We start from the raw sequence: 25,000 nt of genomic DNA on the forward strand, positions 1-25,000 counted from the left end.
GTGTGTGTGTGTGTGTGTTCCTCAGAGTCGGAGGCGCAGGCGTTCGGTGTGCAGTAACTGTGTGTGTGTGTGTGTGTGTGTGTGTGTGTGTGTTCCTCAGAGTCGGAGGCACAGGCGTTTGGTGTGCAGTAAGTGTGTGTGTGTGTGTGTGTTCCTCAGAGTCCGAGGCACAGGCGTTTGGTGTGCAGTAAGTGTGTGTGTGTGTGTTTGTTCCTCAGAGTCCGAGGCGCAGGCGTTCGGTGTGCAATAACTGTGTGTGTATGTGTGTGTGTGTGTGTTCCTCAGAGTCGGAGGCGCAGGCGTTTGGTGTGCAGTAAGTGTGTGTGTGTGTGTGTGTTCCTCAGAGTCCGAGGCACAGGCGTTTGGTGTGCAGTAAGTGTGTGTGTGTGTGTGTGTTCCTCAGAGTCCGAGGCACAGGCGTTTGGTGTGCAGTAAGTGTGTGTGTGTGTGTTTGTTCCTCAGAGTCGGCGGCGCAGGCGTTCGGTGTGCAGTAACTGTGTGTGTGTGTGTGTGTGTGTGTGTGTGTGTGTGTGTGTGTGTTCCTCAGAGTCGGAGGCGCAGGCGTTCGGTGTGCAGTAACTGTGTGTGTATGTGTGTGTGTGTTCCTCAGAGTCGGAGGCGCAGGCGTTCGGTGTGCAGTAACTGTGTGTGTGTGTGTGTGTTCCTCAGAGTTGGAGGCGCAGGCGTTCGGTGTGCAGTAACTGTGTGTGTGTGTGTGTGTGTGTGTGTGTGTGTGTGTGTGTGTGTTCCTCAGAGTCGGAGGCGCAGGCGTTCGGTGTGCAGTAACTGTGTGTGTGTGTGTGTGTGTGTGTGTTCCTCAGAGTCGGAGGCGCAGGCGTTCGGTGTGCAGTAACTGTGTGTGTGTGTGTGTGTGTGTGTGTGTGTGTGTGTGTGTGTGTGTGTGTGTGTGTGTGTGTGTGTGTGTGTGTGTGTGTGTGTGTTCCTCAGAGTCGGAGGCGCAGGCGTTCGGTGTGCAGTAACTGTGTGTGTGTGTGTGTGTGTGTGTGTTCCTCAGAGTCGGAGGCGCAGGCGTTCGGTCTGCAGTAACTGTGTGTGTGTGTGTGTGTGTGTGTGTGTGTGTGTGTGTGTGTGTGTGTGTTCCTCAGAGTCGGAGGCGCAGGCGTTCGGTGTGCAGTAACTATGTGTGTGTGTGTTCCTCAGAGTCGGAGGCGCAGGCGTTCGGTGTGCAGTAACTGTGTGTGTGTGTGTGTGTGTGTGTTCCTCAGAGTCGGAGGCGCAGGCGTTCGGTGTGCAGTAACTGTGTGTGTGTGTGTGTGTGTGTGTGTGTGTGTGTGTGTGTGTGTGTGTTCCTCAGAGTCGGAGGCGCAGGCGTTCGGTGTGCAGTAACTGTGTGTGTATGTGTGTGTTCCTCAGAGTTGGAGGCACAGGCGTTCGGTGTGCAGTAACTGTGTGTGTGTGTGTTCCTCAGAGTCGGAGGCGCAGGCGTTCGGTGTGCAGTAACTGTGTGTGTGTGTGTGTGTGTGTGTGTGTGTGTGTGTGTGTGTGTGTTCCTCAGAGTCGGAGGCGCAGGCGTTCGGTGTGCAGTAACTGTGTGTGTATGTGTGTGTGTGTTCCTCAGAGTCGGAGGCGCAGGCGTTCGGTGTGCAGTAACTGTGTGTGTGTGTGTGTGTGTGTGTGTGTGTTCCTCAGAGTCGGAGGCGCAGGCGTTCGGTGTGCAGTAACTGTGTGTGTGTGTGTGTGTGTGTGTGTGTGTTCCTCAGAGTCGGAGGCGCAGGCGTTCGGTCTGCAGTAACTGTGTGTGTGTGTGTGTGTGTGTGTGTGTGTGTGTGTGTGTGTGTGTGTGTTCCTCAGAGTCGGAGGCGCAGGCGTTCGGTGTGCAGTAACTGTGTGTGTGTGTGTTCCTCAGAGTCGGAGGCGCAGGCGTTCGGTGTGCAGTAACTGTGTGTGTGTGTGTGTGTGTGTGTTCCTCAGAGTCGGAGGCGCAGGCGTTCGGTGTGCAGTAACTGTGTGTGTGTGTGTGTGTGTGTGTGTGTTTCTCAGAGTCGGAGGCGCAGGCGTTCGGTGTGCCGCTGTCTCAGGTGATCTGTAACGACCGGCGTCAGAAGCAGCTTCAGGAGGAGCAGGAGGAGGTTCGGCTCCCGGCGGATCGAGTGTGTTCCCGCAGATCCACCAAACACGAGCTTTCCAGCAGCAACTCGTCCCTCAGCTCCTCCTCGGAGACGCCCAACGACCCCGCGACCCCCGGCACCCCGGAGACGGCCCTGCGCACACGCCGACGGGTACGTGTGTGTTTGTGTGTGTGTGTGTGCTTATCCTAAAATAACAGTTAATTTGATTACTTTACAACTATAACTAGATAAAACAAGTATGTCATGACACACTTTTGAAGTTGGCTTGAGAAAGCCTGACCAGAAAGACTGAGAAATCTTAAAAGCTTGGAAGTTTGAATGTTTTCTGTTTGAAGTACTTTGAAGTTTAAAGTTTGAATGTTTTGAAGGCAATACAGCCGAGGCAATATCATCAATTCAGATGATAGAGAGAGAGAAAGAGAGAGAGAGAGAGAGAGAGACAGAGAGAGAGTGAGAGAGAGAGAGCTTGACAGGGTGTTTTTGTATGTTGTTAGCATGTTTCTAACATGAATAAGCACATTGCTAACTTTGCTAGCCTGATTTAACATCTTGTTAGCATGATTTAACACATTGCTAACATGTTGTTAGCATAATTTAACATTCTGCTGGCATGATTTAGCATGTTGTTAGCATTATTTAACATATTTTTGCATTATTTAGCACAATGCTTGCATAATTAACATGTTGCTTGCATGATTTAACATTGCTGACACAGTTTAACGTTGTTGGCATTAATTAGCATGTTGCTAGCATTATTTAGCACATTGTTAGCAAGATTTACCACATTGCTAGCATTAACACATTGTGTGCATGTTGTTAGCATTATTTATCATATTGTTACCATGATTTAACACATTTATATCATGGTTAGCATTTTGTTAGCATGATACAACATTGTTCACTTGATTTAACATCTTGTTAGCATGATTTAACACATTTCTAGCATGTTGTTAGCACATTTCTAGCATGTTGTTAGCATTATAAGCATGTTGTTAGCATTATTTAACACGTTGTTTGCATTATTTCGCATTTTGTTAGCGTGATTAGCATTTTTCTAGGATGATTTAACATGTTGATAGCATGATTTAGCATGTTGGTAGCACAATTTAACACATTGTTAGCCGGATTTAGCATGTTGATAGTTGATAGCATGATTTAATACGCTGTTAGCCAGACCGAGACGGGCGTTGGCTGAAAGGACTGTGTTTCCCCTGTAGGGCGGCATGTCTGTGGACTGCATCACGGACCTGGACGACAGTCACTCGCGTCTCCTGGAGGCGCTACAGCTGTCGATGCCGCTGGAGTCGCCCAGCGAGAAGAAGAAGATGAGCGACGCTAAGCTAAGCCTTAACCCCATTTACAGGCAGGTGCCACGCGTGCTGGACAGCTGCTGCCAACATCTGCAGAGATACGGTCAGTCACGATACAGAGATATTGATCTCTCCTGCCACTGAAGCTAGATCTGTGTCTGTCAAGAAGAGATGCTTAAATGAGAACACTAGTGTACTATTTATGAAGGCTATATCCTTAACACCAAGCATATCTGCTGACTCTGTTGATTTTCTCCTTGATTCTTTTAACTCAAAAGTTAAAAATATAATTGATGATATTGCTCCTGTGAAAGTCAGGAAGAAGAGTGGCAGACAAAAAGCACCTTGGAGAAACTCAACAGCAGTGCAAAATATGAAAAGACAATGCAGAAAAGCAGAGCACATGTGGCGGAAGACAAAACTTGTAGTCCATTATAACATCTACAAAGACAGCCTTCATGCTTTCAATATGGAACTAGGCAAAGCTAGACAGACTTTCTTCTCAAATATTATAAACAGCAATTTAAACAACACACGCACTATTTTTGCTACTGTAGAGAGACTGACAAACCCCCCAAGCCAGATTCCCAGTGAAATGCTCTCATACAACAAGTGCAGTGAGTTTGCTTCTTTCTTCTCTGAGAAAATCAATAATATCAGAAAGGTGATCAGCACATCCTTGAGTTGCGCTGGGGTCAGACAGATCAGATCACATTTACATTTACATTTATTCATTTAGCTGTTCACCAGAGAAAGTAGTTACTATGTCTGACTTCAAAGAAATTGATGGCAAAATTTTGGAAGAAACCGTACAACACCTTAAAACATCAACATGCGCTCTTGACACACTTCCCACATCTTTTTTCAAAAGTGTGCTAAACAGTTTAGAAGCAGATCTTCTAGAAGTGGTAAATGCCTCACTTCTCTCTGGGAGTTTTCCAAACTCCCTGAAAACTGCAGTTGTCAAGCCCCTCCTGAAAAAGAACAATCTGGATAAGACCATATTAAGCAACTATAGACCGATCTCAAATCTTCCTTTCATAGGCAAGATCATTGAAAAAGTTGTCTTCAATCAGCTGAACAAATTCTTAAGCTCGAATGGATACTTTGACAATTTTCAATCTGGTTTCCGACCGCACCACAGCACAGAGACAGCGCTCATAAAGATAATAAACGATATTCGCTTAAATACTGATTCAGGAAAATTATCAGTGCTGGTACTACTCGACCTCAGTGCTGCATTTGACACTGTCGATCATAACATACTTCTTGACAGGCTGGAAAACTGGGTGGGGCTTTCTGTGATAGTCCTAAAATGGTTCAGGTCATACTTAGATGGGAGAGGTTATTATGTTAGTATAGGAGACCATAAGTCTCAATGGACATCCATGACATGCGGAGTACCTCAAGGCTCAATTCTTGCGCCACTCCTGTTCAACCTGTATATGCTCCCAATGAGCCAAATAATGAGAAATAACCAAATTGCTTACCACAGCTATGCAGACGACACACAGCTGTACTTAGCCCTATCGCCTAATGATTACAGCCCCATTGACTCCTTGTGCCGATGCATTGACGAAGTCAGCAGTTGGATGTGTCAAAACTTTCTTCAATTAAACAAAGACAAAACTGAAGTTTACATTTACATTTCATTTACATTTAGTCATTTAGCAGACGCTTTTATCCAAAGCGACTTACAAATTAGGACTAAATTAAGCGAGTCATCATGAAGAGGCAAAAACAACAACAACGCAAGAAGTGCTCAAAATACGAAGTTCAGGTATTATTCAGAGTAGCATAAGCCTGATAAGTGATGTTTCAAAGGAAAGGAAGTGTTTTTTTTGTGTGTTTTTCTATAAGGTTAAGTGCTCATGGAAGAGATGGGTTTTTAGCTGTCTTTCGAATGTTTTCAGGGATTCTGCATTCCGGATGAGGGTGGGGAGAGCGTTCCACCAGCATGGAACTGTGAATGAGAATGTTCTGGAAAGTGATTTTGTGGCTTTCTGTGATGGAACCACGAGACGTCGCTCGTTGACCGATCGTAGGTGTCTGGTAGGGATGTAGACTCGTAGGAGTGAGTGAAAGTAGGAGGGAGCTGAGCCTGTGATAGATCTGTAAGCAAGCGTCAGTGCCTTGAACTTGATGCGAGCAGCTAGAGGTAGCCAGTGTAGAGAGATGAACAGAGGAGTGACGTGGGCCCTCTTGGGCTCGTTGAAGACAAGACAAGCTGCAGCATTCTGGATCATCTGTAGGGGTTTGGTTGCACATGCTGGAAGTCCAGCCAGAAGAGCATTGCAGTAGTCAAGCCTAAAGATGACCAGGGCCTGGACGAGAAGTTGTGTTGCATGCTCAGTTAGGAAGGGCCTGATCTTCCTGATGTTGTGCAGTGCAAACCTGCATGATCGAGCTGTCTTTGAAATGTGATCTGTGAAGGTCAGCTGGTCATCAAACGTTACTCCAAGATTTCTGACCGACCTTGATGGGGTGATTAATGATGACTGTAGCTGGATAGTGAAGTCATGCTTTAGAGATGGATTGGCAGGGAGGACTAGAAGCTCAGTCTTTGCCAGGTTGAGCTGCAGGTGATGTTCCTTCATCCATGTGGAGATGTCCGCCAGACAGCTTGAGACCCGTGCAGCTACTGTGGGATCATCTGGTTGAAATGAGAGGAAGAGCTGCGTGTCATCAGCATAGCAGTGTTAGGAAAAACCGTGTGCCTGTATGATGTGTCCCAGTGATATGGTGTAGATGGAGAAGAGGAGGGGACCAAGAACTGAACCCTGGGGAACCCCTGTGGTCAGCTGATGTGCTCTGGATACCTCGCCTCTCCATGTGACCTTGAAGGACCTACCTGTGAGATAGGACTCAAACCAGTGGAGTGAAGTTCCTGTGATGCCCAGTGATGAGAGGGTGGACAGAAGGATCTGATGATTCACAGTGTCGAAGGCAGCAGACAGATCCAGGAGAATGAGGACTGAAGATTTGGAAGCAGCTTTTGCGATCCGTAGGGCTTCTGTGACTGACAGTAGTGCAGTCTCAGTTGAATGCCCTTTCTTGAAGCCAGATTGGTTGACATCCAGCTGGTTGTTTTGAGACAAGAAGGATGTTACTTGGTTGAAAACAGCTCTTTCAAGTGTCTTCGCAATGAATGGTAGGAGAGTATGCAGCTCATACAGAACGCTGAAGTTATTGCGTTTGGAAACAAAGATGAAGTTCTCAAGGTGAACGCATACCTTCACTCTAGGGGTCAAACAACAAAACATCAAGTCAGGAATCTTGGTGTGACACTAGAGTCAGACCTTAGTTTCAGTAGTCATGTCAAAGCAATAACTAAATCAGCATACTATCATCTGAAAAATATTGCAAGAATTAGATGCTTTGTTTCCAGACAAGACTTAGAGAAACTTGTGCATGCTTTCATCACCAGCAGGGTGGATTATTGTAATGGACTCCTCACTGGCCTTCCCAAAAAGACCATAAGACAGTTGCAGCTCATACAGAACGCTGCCGCTAGGATTCTGAGCAGAACCAGAAAATATGAACATATCACACCAGTCCTCAGGTCTTTACACTGGCTCCCAGTTAGATTTGGGATTGATTTTAAAGTATTATTACTGGTATATAAATCATTCAATGGCCTAGGACCTCAATACATTGCAGATATGCTCACTGAATATAAACCCAACAGATCACTCAGATCATTAGGATCATATCAGCTAGAAATACCAAGGGTTCACTCTAAACATGGCGAGTCTGCTTTTAGCTATTATGCTGGAATCAGCTTCCAGAAGAGATCAGAGGTGCTCCTACAGTGGTCACATTCAAATCCAGACTCAAAACACTTCTGTTTAACTATGCATTTACTGAATGAGCACTGTGCCGCTGTTCGTCCGACTGTTTGTACTGTACTGTATTTTATTTTATTTTTCTAAACTCTTTTAATTATTCTTATTTCTTTTAATTATTTTAATTTCTCCTATGTCAGCAGGGCATTTAGCCCGAAACTGTAAATGCCCACTCAGAAGGTAAAAGAAAGTGATAATGTGAAAGTGACGTGTATTAATGTGGGTTTGAAAGTAGAACAGTATTAAAATGACGATATTAAAGTTTTCGTCTGAGAAAGAATGTGAACGCAGTGCTAAAGAAAGTGAAAAGAACGTGTGAGTAAATGAGGGAGAAAAGAAAGTTAAAGGAAAGTTGATAGATGGAAGTCGTAAGAAGATTGAAGGTTAAAAGAAGGAAAGATTTAAGTCTTAAGGGAATCCTTTGAAGGAAAGATCTATAATAATATTCTTTTTTTAATTTTTAAAAGTACTGTATTTTATTTTATTTTTCTAAACTGTTTTAATTATTCTTATTTCTTTTTATTATTTTAATTTCTTCTATGTGAAGCACTTTGAATTGCCATTGTGTATGAAATGTGCTATATAAATAAACTTGCCTTGCCTTGCCTATAATTTGCTAGATTATTATGATCTAATTGTGGTTTCTTAATGAGAGGTTTTATAACTGCCAGTTTAAATGTTCTTGGAACCTAAAGATAAAGACGAGTTAATAATATTGAGGAGAGGCTCTTCCACTACAGGTAACACTTCTTTCAGTAGTTTAGTTGGTATAGGATCTAATAAACATGTTGTTGTTTTAGATGAAGTGATACGTTTATTTAACTCTTTTTGTTCTATAGTTGTAAAGCACTGTAATTGTTCTTGCGGGGTGATAATTGTGAGGGTGATAATTGTGTGTGAGTGTGTGAACACACACACACACACACACACACACACACACACACTCTCACACACACACACACACACATTCTGTTACGAACTGCTCCGAGACACGAAGGTAGAGATCCAAATGCAGCTTTAATGAGGGGTAATCCAAAGACGAAATCCAATAAACAGGCAATGGTCGAAACACAGGTAAGCAGTCCAAACAAACAAATAAACAAACCAACAAAACAGGCAGGGACCAGAGGCAAGAGAGTAATCCAGGGAACAAGGCAAGATATCCAAAAAACCAAGAAACAAGAAAACCAGGGAAAAACGCTCAGAGATGCAGTGTAACACAAACAAGACTTCGCGGTGAATGAATGAACATGGTATAAATAGACAGACTAACAGGATGAGACAGGTGAATGCAATCAGTGAATGAGGTACAGGTGAATGTGATCAGTGATAAGTGATGATGAGTCCGGGCAGTGAGTTATGGGAAATGTAGTTTGTGAGTGAAACATGATAGTCTGGTGTGGAGTGCCCTCTGGAGGCTTTCAAGGGCACTCCAGCTGGTTATCGTTACATAGCCCCTCCCCAAAGAGCGGCTTCCAGACGCTCCAAAACTGTCCAGGTGGGAGGTGGCCCGGAGGCGGATCCGGGGGCGGGATGGAGGGCCAGGTCCGTGGAGCGGAAGAGGACCTTGAGACTGCGGTAATACGGGAGGCCAGAATGGAGCAGGCAGAGCAGGCAACCAGGGCGGAGCAGGCAGAGCAGGCGACCAGGGCGGAGCAGGCGACCAGGGCGGAGCAGGCTGTGCAGGCGACCAGGGCGGAGACGACCCTTCAGGCGGCCAGGGAGGAGACGACCCTTCAGGCGGCCAGGGCGGAGACGACCCTTCAGGCGGCCAGGGCGGAGACGACCCTTCAGGCGGCCAGGGCGGAGACGACCCTTCAGGCGGCCAGGGCGGAGACGACCCTTCAGGCGGCCAGGGCGGAGACGACCCTTCAGGCGGCCATGGCACAGGAACAGACACCGGCTCAGGAACAGGAACAGACACAGGAACAGACACCGGCTCAGGGACAGACACCGTGGCAGCGGCTACTATCCTGTCCGTAGATACTGGCTCGGCGGAGACCATCTTGTCCTGAGACACTGGCTCGGTGGCGACCATCTTGTCCTGAGACACTGGCTCGGCGGAGACCATCTTGTCCTGAGACACTGGCTCGGCGGTGGCCATCTTGTCCTGAGACACTGGCTCGGCGGTGGCCATCTTGTCCTGAGACACAGGCGTGGAGTCGGCCATCTTGTCCTGAGACACAGGCGTGGAGTCGGCCATCTTGTCCGAAGACACAGGCGTGGAGTCGGCCATCTTGTCCGAAGACACAGGCGTGGAGTCGGCCATCTTGTCCGAAGACACAGGCGTGGAGTCGGCCATCTTGTCCGAAGACACAGGCGTGGAAAGAGGAAGAGGAACAGATTCAGGCTCAGGCTCAGGATCAGATTCGGTCTCAGCGGGACGAGACTCTGGACGGGCGGACGTGACGTGGAACTCTGGCTCGGGCTCGGCAGGACTGTCGTGAAGCTCTGGCTCTGGCTCGGCAGGACTGACGTGAAGCTCTGGCTCTGGATCAGGATCAGCGCGCTCTGAGCTTGACGGGACCAGCATCAGCGAGGGCTTTGAGCTGGGTAGGACCAGCGGCGAAGAGGACTTTGAGCTGGACAGGACCAGCGATGAAGAGGGCTCTGAACTGGACGGAACCAGCGGCGAAGAGGGCTCTGAGCTGGGCAGGACCAGCGGCGAAGAGGGCTCTGAGCTGGACGGGACCAGCGGTGAAGGCTCTGTGCTGGACGGGACCAGCGGTGAAGGCTCTGTGCTGGACGGGACCAGCGGTGAAGGCTCTGTGCTGGACGGGACCAGCGGTGAAGAGGGCTCTGTGCTGGACGGGACCAGCGGTGAAGAGGGCTCTGTGCTGGACGGGACCAGCGGTGAAGAGGGCTCTGTGCTGGACGGGACCAGCGGTGAAGAGGGCTCTGTGCTGGACGGGACCAGCGGTGAAGAGGGCTCTGTGCTGGACGGGACCAGCGGTGAAGAGAGCTTGGCGGGCATGTCGCTTGCTGTCTCAGGTGCGGCGGGCATGACGCTCTCAGTCTCAGGGGCGGAGGGCATGACGCATACTGCCTTGGCTTCGGCAGATTTGGCGTGAAGTGCGGGCTCGGCTGGACTGGCGTGAAGTGCGGGCTCGGCTGGACTGGCGTGAAGTGCGGGCTCGGCTGGACTGGCGTGAAGTGCAGACGGTGACATGGCGTGCCACGGAAGGAAGCTCTCCAGACATCTGGAGAGTGCCTCTCTCCAATCCAGACCAGAGAGATCGGGGAGCTCCCTTGGGTCGACCTCCTTAGCCCCCAGCCGGTAGCACAACTTAATTGCCTCGTCACCTAGAGAGCAAGAGGCAGCGAGAGGAACAAACCCCCAGGTGTACTGGAACAGATCGAGGCTATCCAGGGCCAAGGCCGCGATCTGTCCAGCGAACTCCCGGCTCATGCTGGGAAGATCAGGAGAGATCCGTACTGCTGGATTGCTGGAGGTCATAGCTGCTGGATCTGGGTGTGGCGAAGTCTTTCTGTTACGAACTGCTCCGAGACACGAAGGTAGAGATCCAAATGCAGCTTTAATGAGGGGTAATCCAAAGACGAAATCCAATAAACAGGCAATGGTCGAAACACAGGTAAGCAGTCCAAACAAACAAATCAACAAACCAACAAAACAGGCAGGGACCAGAGGCAAGAGAGTAATCCAGGGAACAAGGCAAGATATCCAAAAAACCAAGAAACAAGAAAACCAGGGAAAAACGCTCAGAGATGCAGTGTAACACAAACAAGACTTCGCGGTGAATGAATGAACATGGTATAAATAGACAGACTAACAGGATGAGACAGGTGAATGCAATCAGTGAATGAGGTACAGGTGAATGTGATCAGTGATAAGTGATGATGAGTCCGGGCAGTGAGTTATGGGAAATGTAGTTTGTGAGTGAAACATGATAGTCTGGTGTGGAGTGCCCTCTGGAGGCTTTCAAGGGCACTCCAGCTGGTTATCGTTACACACACACACACACACACACACACACACACACACACACACACCTGAAGGGTTTTATTCTGAGATAACACACACTCTCTCTCACACACACACACACACACACACACACACCTGAAGGTTTTTTTTCTGAGAGAACACACTCTCTCTCTCTCACACACACAAACACACACACACACACACACACACACACACACACACACACACACACACACACACCTGAAGGGTTTTATTCTGAGATAACACACACTCTCTCTCACACACACACACCTGAAGGTTTTTTTTCTGAGAGAACACACTCTCTCTCTCACACACACACACACACACACACACACGCCTGAAGGGGTTTATTCTGAGATAACACACTCTCTCCCACACACACACCTGAAGGTTTTTTTTCTGAGAGAACACACTCTCTCTCTCACACACACACACACACACACACACACACACACACACGCCTGAAGGGGTTTATTCTGAGATAACACACTCTCTCCCACACACACACCTGAAGGGGTTTATTCTGAGATAACACACTCTCTCACACACACACACACACACACACACCTGAAGGGGTTTATTCTGAGAGAACACACTCTCTCTCTCTCACACACACACACACACACCTGAAGGGGTTTATTCTGAGATAACACACACTCTCTCACACACACACACACACACACCTGCTGGATGTACATTATCCGCTTATTACACGAATACTTGCCACATCAGTAAATAATTAGACATGAAATATTGATCTGAGTAAATATGTTATCAGCTCTTTAAACGCAGAGCTCCGCGGAGAGAGCAGTTTCAGCGGCGAGATCAAACTAGACGGACATTTCAGAGATACGGCATACAGTCATAACACTTATTACACAGCATTTCACCGCATAAATAATTATGGAGATCAGAGATATTGATTTTTCAGATTAAACTGTTTTAAAATCGTTCCTGTTTGTATCTTATAATCCAACAGTGTATAAAACAATAGACACAAAATGGCCGCCACTGCGTTTGTATGAAACGAGAGAGAGCAAGTCCACGATACTGGATGGCATAATTAAATAACTCTACACTAAATATTGATTCGACTGAGTTTTAATATTTTATTAGCTTACCAAATGCAAAACTTCCACAAAGAAAACCCGTTCCTGGCGAGTGTGTAGCGAGTGTGTGTAGCGAGTGTGTAGCGAGTGTGTAGCACTGCTGACTTCAGTGACCTGGATGAGCCTGTGTTTCTGTTTTCTGTTGTTATCTGGGAATAATACACCACTGGATGGAGCGATCGACCAATCAGAATCAAGTATTCCACAGAGCCGTGTAATAAGCTTTGATATGCCCCGCCCCCAACTTCCTGTTCCGATTTGTCAACACAGGAAATAACGTTTTCGTTTTCGTTTCCATTTTATGGGGTCTTCAGAGTGTGAGCAATGAGTAACGCTGCTGTTATTTGCTGTTCAGGTCTGCAGACGGTCGGGATCTTCCGGGTCGGAAGCTCCAAGAAAAGAGTTCGACAGGTGAGAAGCTGATGTTTTATGTTTTAGAGACTGTATTTTTTTATAATTTTTTTTTTATGAAATGTTAACTCTAACACGACACCGTTTAAACTGACAACAGAAAACTTTTAATGTGTTCTGGCCGTTCATTTGCACAACAACAGTGTTTGGTGGCTCTAGAACGCAAATTTAGAATTGAGCGTTTGAATATATATGTATTGGACCAGCTGGAGTTTGTTTATTATGCGTGCAGGGCAACCACCCAGTAGAGCATTACAATAATCTAGCCTTGAGCTCACGAAAGCATTAACTAACTGTTACGCATTTGTCATTGAGAGTATATGTCGTAATCTAGATATATTTTTAAAGCGTAATTTAGATGTATTGAAAGTATGTGAAGGCTAGTGCCAGTGTTGACCGTGTGTGTGTTGTGTGTCATTCAGCTGCGCGAGGCGTTCGATCAGGGCACAGACGTGGCTTTAGACCAGAGGCACAGTGTTCATGATGTGGCGGCGCTGCTGAAAGAGTTCCTCCGAGACATGCCTGATCCTCTGCTGACCCGAGAGCTGTACTCCGCATTCATCGCCTGTGCATGTGAGGAACATCTCTATAGGGGATTTCGCACCGGGTGGTTATAGTAACTCAGTTATAGGAACGAGCTACCAGGGTGTTTCCCCGCGAGCTAATGGTTCGCTAAGGAACATTTTCCTGGTTGCATTCGCACCGCTAGTAGGAACTCTGAAGTGACGTAAGCCGCGCTCGTTGTTGTGACTTTTATTTTAATGGCGCTGAGAACGACTGAGCTCACAGTGCTCACATTCTCCATGTTCATTAGTTTACGATCTGTCTAAGCGTTATTAGATAGAACTGTTATACATAGAAAGTAGACAGTAATGAAGAGTTATTAGCGTATGCTGTGTGTTTGATGTCCAGTGTTGCTGAGCAGAAACACATGATCATGTTTCTCTCGGTCCCTCAAAGTTGCGTTGAATTTTCTCCTCAGCGTAAAGGTTGAGAGGCTCATCTATCACTGTTTTCCATGTTCGTAGAGTTAGTTACTAGAGTAAATATATAGGCTTTAATCTGTGTACTTTTTTAAAATGGCGGATTCTGGTGTTTGCGTGTGTTCGGCCAATCAGCGAACACTACCATCACGGATAGTTCCTATAGTGCTGGTTTAGACCGACTCTGAAGTAGGAGTAATTTAGTTCCTCCAAAATGAGTTCCTAGAACTGAAATCGTTCCTAGTTCCTCGGTGCGAACAAACACGCCTAAATCCTGAAACTTCCTCCAGTAGTTCTAGGAACTATGAAAAGGTTCCTCCGGTGCGAAAGCCCCTGATAATCCCAGACATTCCTCTCCTGTGCTCCGCTTTATCATGTGTGTTTCTACAGCTCTGGAGAAGCCAGACCAGCTCTCGGCCATTCAGCTTCTGATCTGTCTTCTGCCCGCCTGCAACAGCGACACACTCCAGCGCTTACTTCACTTCCTGTCTGATGTGGCCAATCACGCGGAGGATTCCCGGGACGCTGGCGGGAAAGAGGTGGGGCTTATAACTGCAAAATATCATGTTCTTCCTCAGTGTTTCTGTCTTGTTTTCCAGCACAAATATCTAAACATTCTTAAATCAAGATACATTTATTGGAGAAGCAAAATGACTGAAGATATTAAGGTTTTGTTTACTGAAAAATTAAGTGTGTTTATGCTTAAAACAAGAACATATATCTGCAAATGGAGTGCAGTGATGGGTTAAACCATGTTTCTGAATGACAGATCCTAGTGATGACATGTAGATGTAGAAGAGAAGCGGTCCCAGCACTGAGACCTGAGGCACTCCAGTAGCTAGATGATAACACTGATGGGAAAAACCATGTTTCTGAATGATAGATCCTACTGATGACATGTAGATGTAGAAGAGAAGCGGTCCCAGCACTGAGCCCTGAGGCACTCCAGTAGCTAGATGATAACAGTGATGGGAAAAAACATGTTTCTGAATGACAGATCCTAGTGATGGCATGTAGATGTAGAAGAGAAGCGGTCCCAGCACTGAGACCTGAGGCACTCCAGTAGCTAGATGATAACAGTGATGGGAAAAAACATGTTTCTGAATGACAGATCCTAGTGATGTCATGTAGATGGAGAAGAGAATCGGTCCCAGCACTGAGCCCTGAGGCACTCCAGTAGCTAGATGATAACACTGATGGGATAAACCATGTTTCTGAATGATAGATCCTACTGATGACATGTAGATGGAGAAGAGAAGCGGTCCCAGCACTGAGCCCTGAGGCACTCCAGTAGCTAGATGATAACACTGATGGGATAAACCATGTTTCTGAATGATAGATCCTACTGATGACATGTAGATGGAAAAGAGAAGCGGTCCCAGCACTGAGCCCTGAGGCACTCCAGTAGCTAGATGATAACAGTGATGGGAAAAAACATGTTTCTGAATGACAGATCCTTATGATGGCATGTAGATGTAGAAGAGAAGCGGTCCCAGCACTGAGCCCTGAGGCACTCCAGTAGCTAGATGATAACAGTGATGGGAAAAAACATGTTTCTGAATGACAGATCCTAGTGATGTCATGTAGATGGAGAAGAGAAGCGGTCCCAGCACTGAGCCCTGAGGCACTCCAGTAGCTAGATGATAACACTGATGGGATAAACCATGTTTCTGAATGACAGACACTAGTGATGACATGTAGATGGAGAAGAGAAGCGGTCCCAGCACTGAGCCCTGAGGCACTCCAGTAGCTAGATGATAACACTGATGGGATAAACCATGTTTCTGAATGATAGATCCTACTGATGACATGTAGATGGAGAAGAGAAGCGGTCCCAGCACTGAGCCCTGAGGCACTCCAGTAGCTAGATGATAACAGTGATGGGAAAAAACATGTTTCTGAATGACAGATCCTTATGATGGCATGTAGATGTAGAAGAGAAGCGGTCCCAGCACTGAGACCTGAGGCACTCCAGTAGCTAGATGATAACAGTGATGGGATAAACCATGTTTCTGAATGACAGACACTACTGATGAAATGTAGATGGAGAAGAGAAGCGGTCCCAGCACTGAGCCCTGAGGCACTCCAGTAGCTAGATGATAACACTGATGGGATAAACCATGTTTCTGAATGATAGATCCTACTGATGACATGTAGATGTAGAAGAGAAGCGGTCCCAGCACTGAGCCCTGAGGCACTCCAGTAGCTAGATGATAACAGTGATGGGAAAAAACATGTTTCTGAATGACAGATCCTTATGATGGCATGTAGATGTAGAAGAGAAGCGGTCCCAGCACTGAGACCTGAGGCACTGCAGTAGTTAGATGATAACAGTGATGGGAAAAAACATGTTTCTGAATGACAGATCCTAGTGATGTCATGTAGATGGAGACGAGAAGCGGTCCCAGCACTGAGCCCTGAGGCACTCCAGTAGCTAGATGATAACACTGATGGGATAAACCATGTTTCTGAATGATAGATCCTACTGATGACATGTAGATGGAGAAGAGAAGCGGTCCCAGCACTGAGCCCTGAGGCACTCCAGTAGCTAGATGATAACACTGATGGGATAAACCATGTTTCTGAATGATAGATCCTACTGATGACATGTAGATGTAGAAGAGAAGCGGTCCCAGCACTGAGCCCTGAGGCACTCCAGTAGCTAGATGATAACAGTGATGGAAAAAAACATGTTTCTGAATGACAGATCCTAGTGATGTCATGTAGATGGAGAAGAGAAGCGGTCCCAGCACTGAGCCCTGAGGCACTCCAGTAGCTAGATGATAACACTGATGGGATAAACCATGTTTCTGAATGACAGATCCTTGTGATGTCATGTAGATGTAGAAGAGAAGCGGTCCCAGCACTGAGCCCTGAGGCACTCCAGTAGCTAGATGTTGGGTCTTAGACACCTCACCCCTCCACGACACCCTGAAGGGCCTGCTGAGAGGTAAAACTTGAACCACTGGAGTGCTGTTCCCGAGATGCCCTTCGTCTGTAGTATTAAGAGCAGGATGTGAAGGTTAATTGTGTCAAACGCAGCAGCAGATCCATCACGATGAGAACTGATGATTTGGAAGCTGCTCTTGATTCTCAGAGCTTCAGTAACCGAGAACAGGGCTGTCTCAGTTCATTGATGCTTCTTAATCCAGACTGGTTGTTGTTTAGGAGGTTGTTCTTCGTAAGAAAGGCAGAGATCTGGTTGAAAACAACTCGTTCAAGTGTTTTTTGCGACGAATGCTAGAAGGGATAGTTACCGGTCTGTAACTTTCCAGATGTGCTGGATTTAGAGGGGGTTTCTTAAGCAGTGGGTTACCTGAGCCTCTTAAATGCTGTGGGAAAGATCCCAGTGTGAAGAGAGGTGTTGATGATGTGCGTGAGTGAACAACTGAGGAAGAAATGGCCTGAAGGAGATGAGTGGATATAGGATCAAGCGGAGAGGTAGTAGGTGATTGGAAAGGGTGAGTTTGGATACTTCTGCCTCTGAGAGAGGAGATAAGGAGGGTTATCCTTATAATAAGGAGGGAGAATGTGTGTTAGCTGTTAAGATGTTTGAGTCAGTTTGGTGAGCAGAAGAGACAAAAACATTAAAACAAATCATAATGATTCCAAACTTTTGGGGTCAAACTGTCCATTTTAATGAATCGATTATATAATCTAATTCAACTTTTTTCATGTATTAAAATGTTTTAGTAAATATACAGCATGTACATTGAATCTTCTTTGGTTGGATAACCGTTTGTCTGAAAAATCACCCTTTTAAGCAAATGCATAAATATTGAGATAATGTCAAAAATTATCAAAGGGGAAAAAATATTTTTTTAGCCCTCATCTGTGTGTGTGTGTGTGTGTGTGTGTGTGTGTGTGTGTGTGTGTGTGTGTGTGTGTGTGTGTTTGAGAGGATGGGTGGAAAAGTTAATGACACACAGATGGATGGATGGACAGCTTGTTATTGCAACAGAAATCAGATGACATAAACCAGTGATGTCATTCATCAGTCATTTGTGCTCAAAAGGATCACAATGTTTCTTCCAATACAAATACCCACTGACGTGCCAATGCTGATGCACAAACTGGTTGGACTAGTCTTACAAATTAATCAGCAACTCTTTTTTTGTTTTTTTTTGTTGGTTACATAAAAATATTTTTGATTCAAATGAGAGCAAAGTAAGAGACACACTCACACATACACTCACTCTTACACACACACACACACACACACACAAACATAAGTTCATTGAGCTCAGTGCAGGTTGTCACACGTCCAGCATGAAGTGTTTCGACTCAGTGTTTCTTCTTCTTCTTCTTCTTCTTCTTCTTCTTCAGGTCATTGGGAACAAGATGACGTCCCTGAATCTGGCCACGATCTTCGGGCCGAACCTCCTTCACCAGCAGAAGATCTCAGAGAAGGAGTTCAGTGTCCAGAGCTCGGCCCGAGTGGAGGACAGCGCCGCCATCATCAGCGTCGTGCAGCGCATGATCGACACACACCACACACTCTTCATGGTAGGAGAACAACATGATCGACACACACCACACACTCTTCATGGTAGGAGAACAACATGATCGGCACACACCACACACTCTTCATGGTAGGAGAACAACATGATCGACACACACCACACACTCTTCATGGTAGGACACAGGTCTCTTATGATGATGAAAATTCAGCCGTGAAAATAAATCTTGGCTGTTATCCCTCTTGGTTGTGGCAGTTTTATGAAAGTGCTCGAGTTGTAGTTTGTCACTGAAACGCTCTGTTTCAACACAGTCCCTGGGAAGGCCATCGAAGTGTAAAAGATATATATATATATATAAATGTTCCACTCTCTCTCTCTCTCTCTCTCTGACCCTCATCCATTTTTTGCTGTTCTGTTTTTAAGATTTCTATATTATCTTCACAGTGAAGTAAGTAAAGTTCAAAGGTTAGCCTGGTTAGTCTGGTCTAGTTAGCCCCTGCTGGTAGATGTCGTAACTACACCGTTATCTGTGCTAAAGCATCTTTCTCCAGTAGTGAAAGGTGTTCGTATTATTACTGTTGAGGATTATGTATTTACTCTTATAGTATTTATTTAAATTTTCAAATAGCATTTGTTTTTATATGTTAAAGTTTTACTCACTTTATGTGCTTTTGTAATTTGTATTGTTTAAAAAAAAAAAAAAAAATTCTTTTATTTTAGTTTGTTTATTAGTTTTTTTGTTTATATTTAATACATTTTAATTTGATTTAATTTTAATGTTTTTATTTTAGTTTGTTTTAGTAATATTGTTATGTGCCTTTGTAATATTTGTTAGTTTTTTTTATATTTATATTTAGCTTTAATTCATTTTATTTTAATTACATTTTTTATTTTAGCTTTTGTGCTTTTATTAGTTTTTTTTTTATTTAGCTTTAATTTATTTTAGGTTTATTTTATTTTTAGTTTAAGTTTTAGTAATTGTACTAACATTTTAATAATTTTCCATATATATAATATGAATTAAATTTTAAAGGCTAAAGTTTTTAAGTTCATCTTATATTTATATTATTTTATTTCAGCTTTATTTCAAATAGCAAAAACAATTTTTAAAAAGTTTTACTTTAAGTTAACAATAGCACTGATCAGAACGAGACGTTCTTACAGCTTCATTTCATAAATGCTCTGGAAAAAGTTTTGAGTTCTGAAAGTCACTTCAGGTGAGATTATAGTGATCTTTAGCCGGCTGTGCCAGACTGTGTCTCTTAATATGTTATAAATGCAGAAGAATGTTAAACCCGAGTCCTTGTAAAGCGTTCGATAGCCACCCGTGCTTCTAAAAGCTTCATTGTCTCTGGTGTTACTGGTGTTTCTGGACCCGGTGGTGTTTTGACGTGATTGCAGTGGCTGATGAGTTGTGTTGAATCCTCTAGATCTCTGCGGAGCTGCAGAACGAGGTTCTGGCGAGTCTGCTGGACACAGACAGTGATGTGGTGGATTATCTGATGAGGAGGAAAACACCACAGTGTGAGTAAGTGGATTTGGGTCATAAGCATCATGTTCTCCCTGACGAGAATCAACACTATCGCCATTATTGACTGATCATCTGATCGTGGTTATTCAGTCTAATCACAGTCATTTGAGAGAACCTCAATAGTTGTGCAGTTTAAATTTAATTTGCCATCTAGATAAGGGAAATACAATTTATATTATATAATTATATATCGGCCACCGAATGTGTATCGGCCGATATATGTTGATTTTTAACGCTATCGTTATCAGTCCGATGAGAAAATTTGGCCGATATATTAACGCCGATAAATAGTGTATTATTTCCTTCAGCTGAGACGCTTCAGATGCCACTGTTCAACATGATGGCTTTAGATTACTTGAAATATGATTGGAATCACTTAAAAAATAAATAAATACAGAAGTCTGTCATATCGGCTACATAAAATTAACATAGAATTAATTATAGAACATTATAATTGTGTGTTTGGAATGTGGCTTTTAATGATGAGGCTTTAGTTTTTGTAATCAGGCTCTCAAAAATTATATAAAAATTGATATCGGTGTATATATATATCGGTTATCGGCTTTCCAATATAAAGAATTATCGGTTATCGGTATTATATTATATTATATAGAGCATTAACTGTAAATCAAATGGACCTATTTTATTTAAATTTTTATTAATATATTATATACGATTCCAAGCAAAAAATAATGCATTAGGCTGACACTCCGACACGAACAAAACAGAAATCACTAATCGCAGTTATTTGATTGACAGTTAATCGTCAGCACAAAATTAGTGATCGTGACGTTGCCGTTTAATGTACAGCTATAAAAGTTCTTCAGCGGAGAGACATTCACATATGGAGTCAGACACTCATGCACAATAAACACAGCTTAATACACACCGGTTAACAGTCGTTAATGCACTGGGAACAACCCAGTTAACTCACGTTAACTAAGACAATGCTGTAAGTACAGTCGTCAACATTTGAAGTGGATCCAAAAAGTTCATCAAAGTTTGTCCTAAGACAAGAACGGGTAATGTTCAACATTCATGAATAACTTTGATGAAAGGTTTTGATCCACTACAAATGTTGTCTACTGTATGGTTAGTTCATGTTAGCTCAAATGATGTATTCATACGCTCATACTTTCCCTCTGCTTCCACTAACTCCTGCAGCGAGTCCGAGCGCTCCAGCGGCGAGATCTCTCCGTACGAGAACAACTCTCCGGTGCTCTCCCAGTGGCTTCCTCCATCGGGACCAGAGCATCCCAGTCTCGCTCTCGCTGGGAACGTCACGGTGAATCCCAGCCTCCCGTCCTCACAACCCGACTCTGGTGAGTTTATCCACCGCACAAAGCCTGTTAACAAAGAGTGCATCGTTTTATAGTTGTAGTTTTGAGTAAAGGCATCAAATGACTGATTTAAAGGAGTAGTTCACATCAGAATTAAAATTTCCTGATAATTTACTCTCCCTCACGTTATCAAAGATGTTCATGTCTTTCTTTCTTCAGTGAAAAAGAAAGTGTCTTCAATGGGGTCCAATGGGTTGAAGGTCCAGATGTGAGTTTCAGTGCAGCTTCAAAGTCTCGACACGATCCAGCCGAGGAATAAGAGTCTTATCTAGACAATCCAGTGGACATTTAGAACAAAATAAACATTTATATACTTGTATCCACAGATGCTGGTCTTCCACTAGCTGTGATGCGACACACATTACGTGATCAGGTTGAAAGGTCAAGCGTGACGTAGGCGTAAGAACGGATCTAGTGTTTACAAAGAGAATGTGCAAAGACTGAGTCACACGCCATTTACAATCAGTAAATAAATAAAAGGTAAAACATCGATATCAGACGATTTTGAAGTTGAAGGAGAAAATTTGTTTTTCACTCTATATTTCTGAACCGGAACACGCTTGACCTTTCAACCTGATTACGTAATGTGTGTCGCATCACAGCTAGTGCAAGACCAGCATTTGTGGTTATAAAGTATATAAATGTTTATTTTGTTCTAAAATGTCGGCTGTTTTGTCTAGATAAGACTCTTATTCCTCGGCTGGATCGTGTCGAGACTTTGAAGCTGCACTGAAACTCACATCTGGACCTTCAACCCATTGGACCCCATTGAAGTCACTATATGGAGAACAATCCTGGAGTGTTTTCCCTTAAAAACATGATTCGAAGGGAAAATTTGATTATTTTTCTGACACTATTAGCATATTTTTGTTCTTGTTTTAAGCACAAACTCACTTTTTTTTCCATAAACAAGTCTTAATATCTTCAGTCATTGCTTCTTCTCCAGTAAATGTGTCTTGATTTAAGAATGTTTAGATGTTTGTGCTGGAAAACAAGACAGAAACACTGAAGAAGAACATCCTTTTTTTAAGTGTTCTACTCCATGCATGCTTTATAAATTTGGTTAAATTAAGCAACTTATTTTTGCTTAAAAAAATCACACTTTATTTTTCTTTCTCATTACGTTGTGTCAGTAATGAACATCCTCTTGTCCTCAGGGGAAACACTGCATGAGAAGGCCAGTATCTGGCGAACGCGACACACTCTTCTGTCGGGACTTCATGACAAACTCCTCACAGGTACAAGACAAAACACACGTCAGTCAAAGGAACATTAGCACTGAGATTCAACAGATGTACGTAATAAAGCTGCTCTTTAAAGTCGTCATGAAAGGGAAGTTGCGCTGGTCTTTTCTCCTCTATCGTGTCGTATATCCGAGTGAATCGCTTCTGGACAAGAACTAATGTGGGCGGGGCTTGATTGTGTCTGTGGGGAGTTGATTGGCTGGTTGGATGGTTGTGGTTTGCTATTGGCTGATCTCATGTGAGTGACAGGTTGCCCCACCCACATCATCAGAGAAGAGAAGAGATGCTGAGGAGGAAGTTATTCTGATTCAACATGATGAGCCACAGTGCTAGTGTTGTCATGTTGTCAGGTTTCCCTGACCTAAGAGAACCGTTTACAGGATTATATGCAACACCTTTAAGTCATTCCTTTGCTGAGGCCTTCAGTCTCACACTCAAGAGAAGAAGTGCTTAAAGATACAATATGTAATTTTTTTCGCCGCTAGGGGTCGCTAACCTCTTACAATAACAAAGGCGTAAGTTGATGACGCAAAATTTCCTGCGGAATTATGGAACTTGTCGTCAAGCCGATGGATCTAATAATGTTTATGGATGAGTGAATACACTGATGTTTTTATCATGATATCAGCGCCACACGCGAGTCCCACGGATATAAAGGAATGGAGCTCACACAGGTCAGTGTATTAGATGTGTATTAGACGAATGAAGCGTGTGAGGTAACGCAGCGCTGTTTCACTCGCTCTACACTATCACACTAAACTGCATTTGAGTGTGTTAAAGTTATAATGTTATTCTGTGTGTTCGTTTGTCTGTATGAGACTAGCAGTGAGCGAGATCAACATTAGAATAACACACTGATCATATTCTAACATTTCATCATGTTGAGCTATAAAACATTGATTAGTTTTATGTACATTTGCTCACCTGTCTAATAAAGTACATACAAGAGCTGCGTCTCTGTGATGTCGTGACTCGTGAAGCGCTGTCAAGTCCAAGTTAGTCGCTGATATTGATCATCGTTTTAGTTCTCCTTTTTTCCCAAAGTCTGCTTGCCATGGTCCATAATGTTTGAACGAAACAACAACAGCGTTCAGCCAGAGGTTATGCACTACACTCATTATGCACAGTTGTCCACGTCTGTCGTCATGGTTACTATGGCAGTACTTGAGCGGGAACCAGGGATAACGCGGATATTACGTCAGTGACAGGCGACAAGTGAACAGGTTTTCCGGGACGGCCAATTATTTAAAATTGGAATTTCTCTGAAATTAAAAATCTTTGGGAACTTTTGGGATATTGTAAGTACACAACTGCAGGAAAAATATCACACTGTGCAAGTGATTTCTGGATATTTTATTACAAAATTCTCACATATTGTACCTTTAATGCGACCGGCTCTGTACTGTAGATCAGCACACCTGTGTTTGTGTCCCTCAGGTTCTGACGGACACCTGTACACACGCGTCTCCTCTGATGTCTTCTACGATGATGACAGCGACGACAAACCTGCGCTCGAGACGTCCTGTCCAAACGTCCCTCAAACGCCACGCGCTCCAATCACAGCGAGCCGTCGGACTGCGTTCCACCAATCAGAGGAGGCCACGGCGGATCAGGGGGCGGAGTCACGCATCACTCAGCATCCAGACTGGCCAATGGAGAAGTGGCAAATATGGCAGCTCTTGTCATCAGACAGTTTAGACACACTTCCAGAGACAATGGTGTAAAACACTATTTAAAGGGTCAGTTCGGGGACATCTAACCCTGTGAGCTGACACACCGGTGGAACTCTCATTACATGGACAATCATAAAACACTGAGACGGAGAGAAGAAGAAAGGAAGTCGTACAGGTTTGGAACGAGTAAGTGACACGATGATAGTTTTTGGGTGAACTGTCCCTTTAAGAACCTTTTCATGTAAGAGTTTGAGTTTAGATCGTCCACAACACACACACACACACACACACACACACACACACACACACACACACACACACAGAGATTGTGAAGTAGAGCCGGTATGACTGGAAGCGTCACAGTGTGTTCCCACGGTTTAGATAACTGTAGAAAAACAAGTGTCGATATTAAAAATGGGGATTAATATTTAAATGTTTTACTGTTCAAAACTTTTTTTTTTTTTTTTTTACTAAATTAATACTTTTTATTCATCAAAGATGCATTAAATTGATCAAAAGTGACAGTAAAGATATTTATGTTACAAAAGATTCTATTTCAAATTAAATGCTGAACTTTCTATTCATCAAATAATCAAAACGGTTTCCACAGAAATATGAAGTGTTTTCAACACTGATAATAATCATAAATGTTTCTTGGTCATCAAATCCTCATATTAGAATGATTTGTGAAGGATCATGTGACACTGAAGACTGGAGTAATGATGCTGAAAATTCAGCTTTGATCACAGGAATAAATTACACTTTACTATATATTCACATAGAAAACAGATGATTTACATTATAATAATATTTCACTATTTTTACTGTATTTTTGATCATATAAACGCAGCTTTGATGAGCAGAAACATTTACAAATTCCTATAGGTGTCATTTGAAACATTTGATTATTAATGTGTTTCTGGGAATAATCCATATTTTAGGTGAATGAACGTGTTTATTGGTAATTAATACGGAAATTAAATGTATTATTAACATCTACTCTTACGTACATGAAATTCAGATTCAGGACATAAATTGGG

At 44.0% G+C, this 25,000-nt stretch overlaps 2 protein-coding genes across 11 annotated transcripts in view; one reads left to right on the forward strand and one right to left on the reverse strand.

The window, feature by feature from the left end:
• LOC309503271 (rho GTPase-activating protein 6) overlaps window positions 1–25,000 on the forward strand; it is a 52,482-nt gene that overhangs the window by 26,757 nt on the left and 725 nt on the right. For 3 of the 6 annotated variants that reach the window (XM_082175987.1, XM_082175991.1, XM_082175990.1), the window contains exons 4-13: window positions 2,002–2,240; window positions 3,308–3,503; window positions 12,674–12,729; window positions 13,152–13,302; window positions 14,103–14,251; window positions 18,039–18,218; window positions 19,603–19,700; window positions 20,868–21,025; window positions 22,201–22,281; window positions 23,725–25,000. The exon at window positions 23,725–25,000 is cut by the window's right edge and continues 725 nt beyond it. In XM_082175987.1, the coding sequence (XP_082032113.1) occupies window positions 2,002–2,240; window positions 3,308–3,503; window positions 12,674–12,729; window positions 13,152–13,302; window positions 14,103–14,251; window positions 18,039–18,218; window positions 19,603–19,700; window positions 20,868–21,025; window positions 22,201–22,281; window positions 23,725–24,011 (1,595 nt within the window). In that variant the 3' untranslated portion in view covers window positions 24,012–25,000. The other 3 variants (XR_014207590.1, XM_082175988.1, XM_082175989.1) reach the window with 3 other exon arrangements.
• Window positions 8,244–12,667, reverse strand: LOC309503273 (uncharacterized protein). Of its 5 annotated transcripts, none has more exons than XM_082175993.1 (2): window positions 11,893–12,667; window positions 8,244–11,804 (listed from the first exon to the last, which is right to left on the reverse strand). In XM_082175993.1, exon 2 carries the CDS (start codon window positions 10,700–10,702, stop codon window positions 8,603–8,605), a length of 2,100 nt encoding a protein of 699 aa, XP_082032119.1. In that variant the 5' UTR covers window positions 10,703–11,804; window positions 11,893–12,667; the 3' UTR covers window positions 8,244–8,602. The 5 variants fall into 5 exon arrangements, with proteins under 5 accessions (XP_082032119.1, XP_082032122.1, XP_082032120.1 ...); XM_082175996.1 differs by having other exon boundaries at window positions 8,244–11,593; window positions 11,700–12,667; XM_082175994.1 differs by having other exon boundaries at window positions 8,244–11,608; window positions 11,649–12,667.

The sequence above is a fragment of the Leuciscus leuciscus genome (assembly GCF_965113295.1).
Source record: "Leuciscus leuciscus genome assembly, chromosome: 7".
Lineage (NCBI taxonomy): Eukaryota > Metazoa > Chordata > Actinopteri > Cypriniformes > Leuciscidae > Leuciscus > Leuciscus leuciscus.

Coding starts and splice junctions, on each gene's coding strand:
- LOC309503273 (XM_082175993.1), bottom strand. CDS start 10,702: ATGACCTCCAGCAATCCAGCAGTACGGATCTCTCCTGATCTTCCCAGC.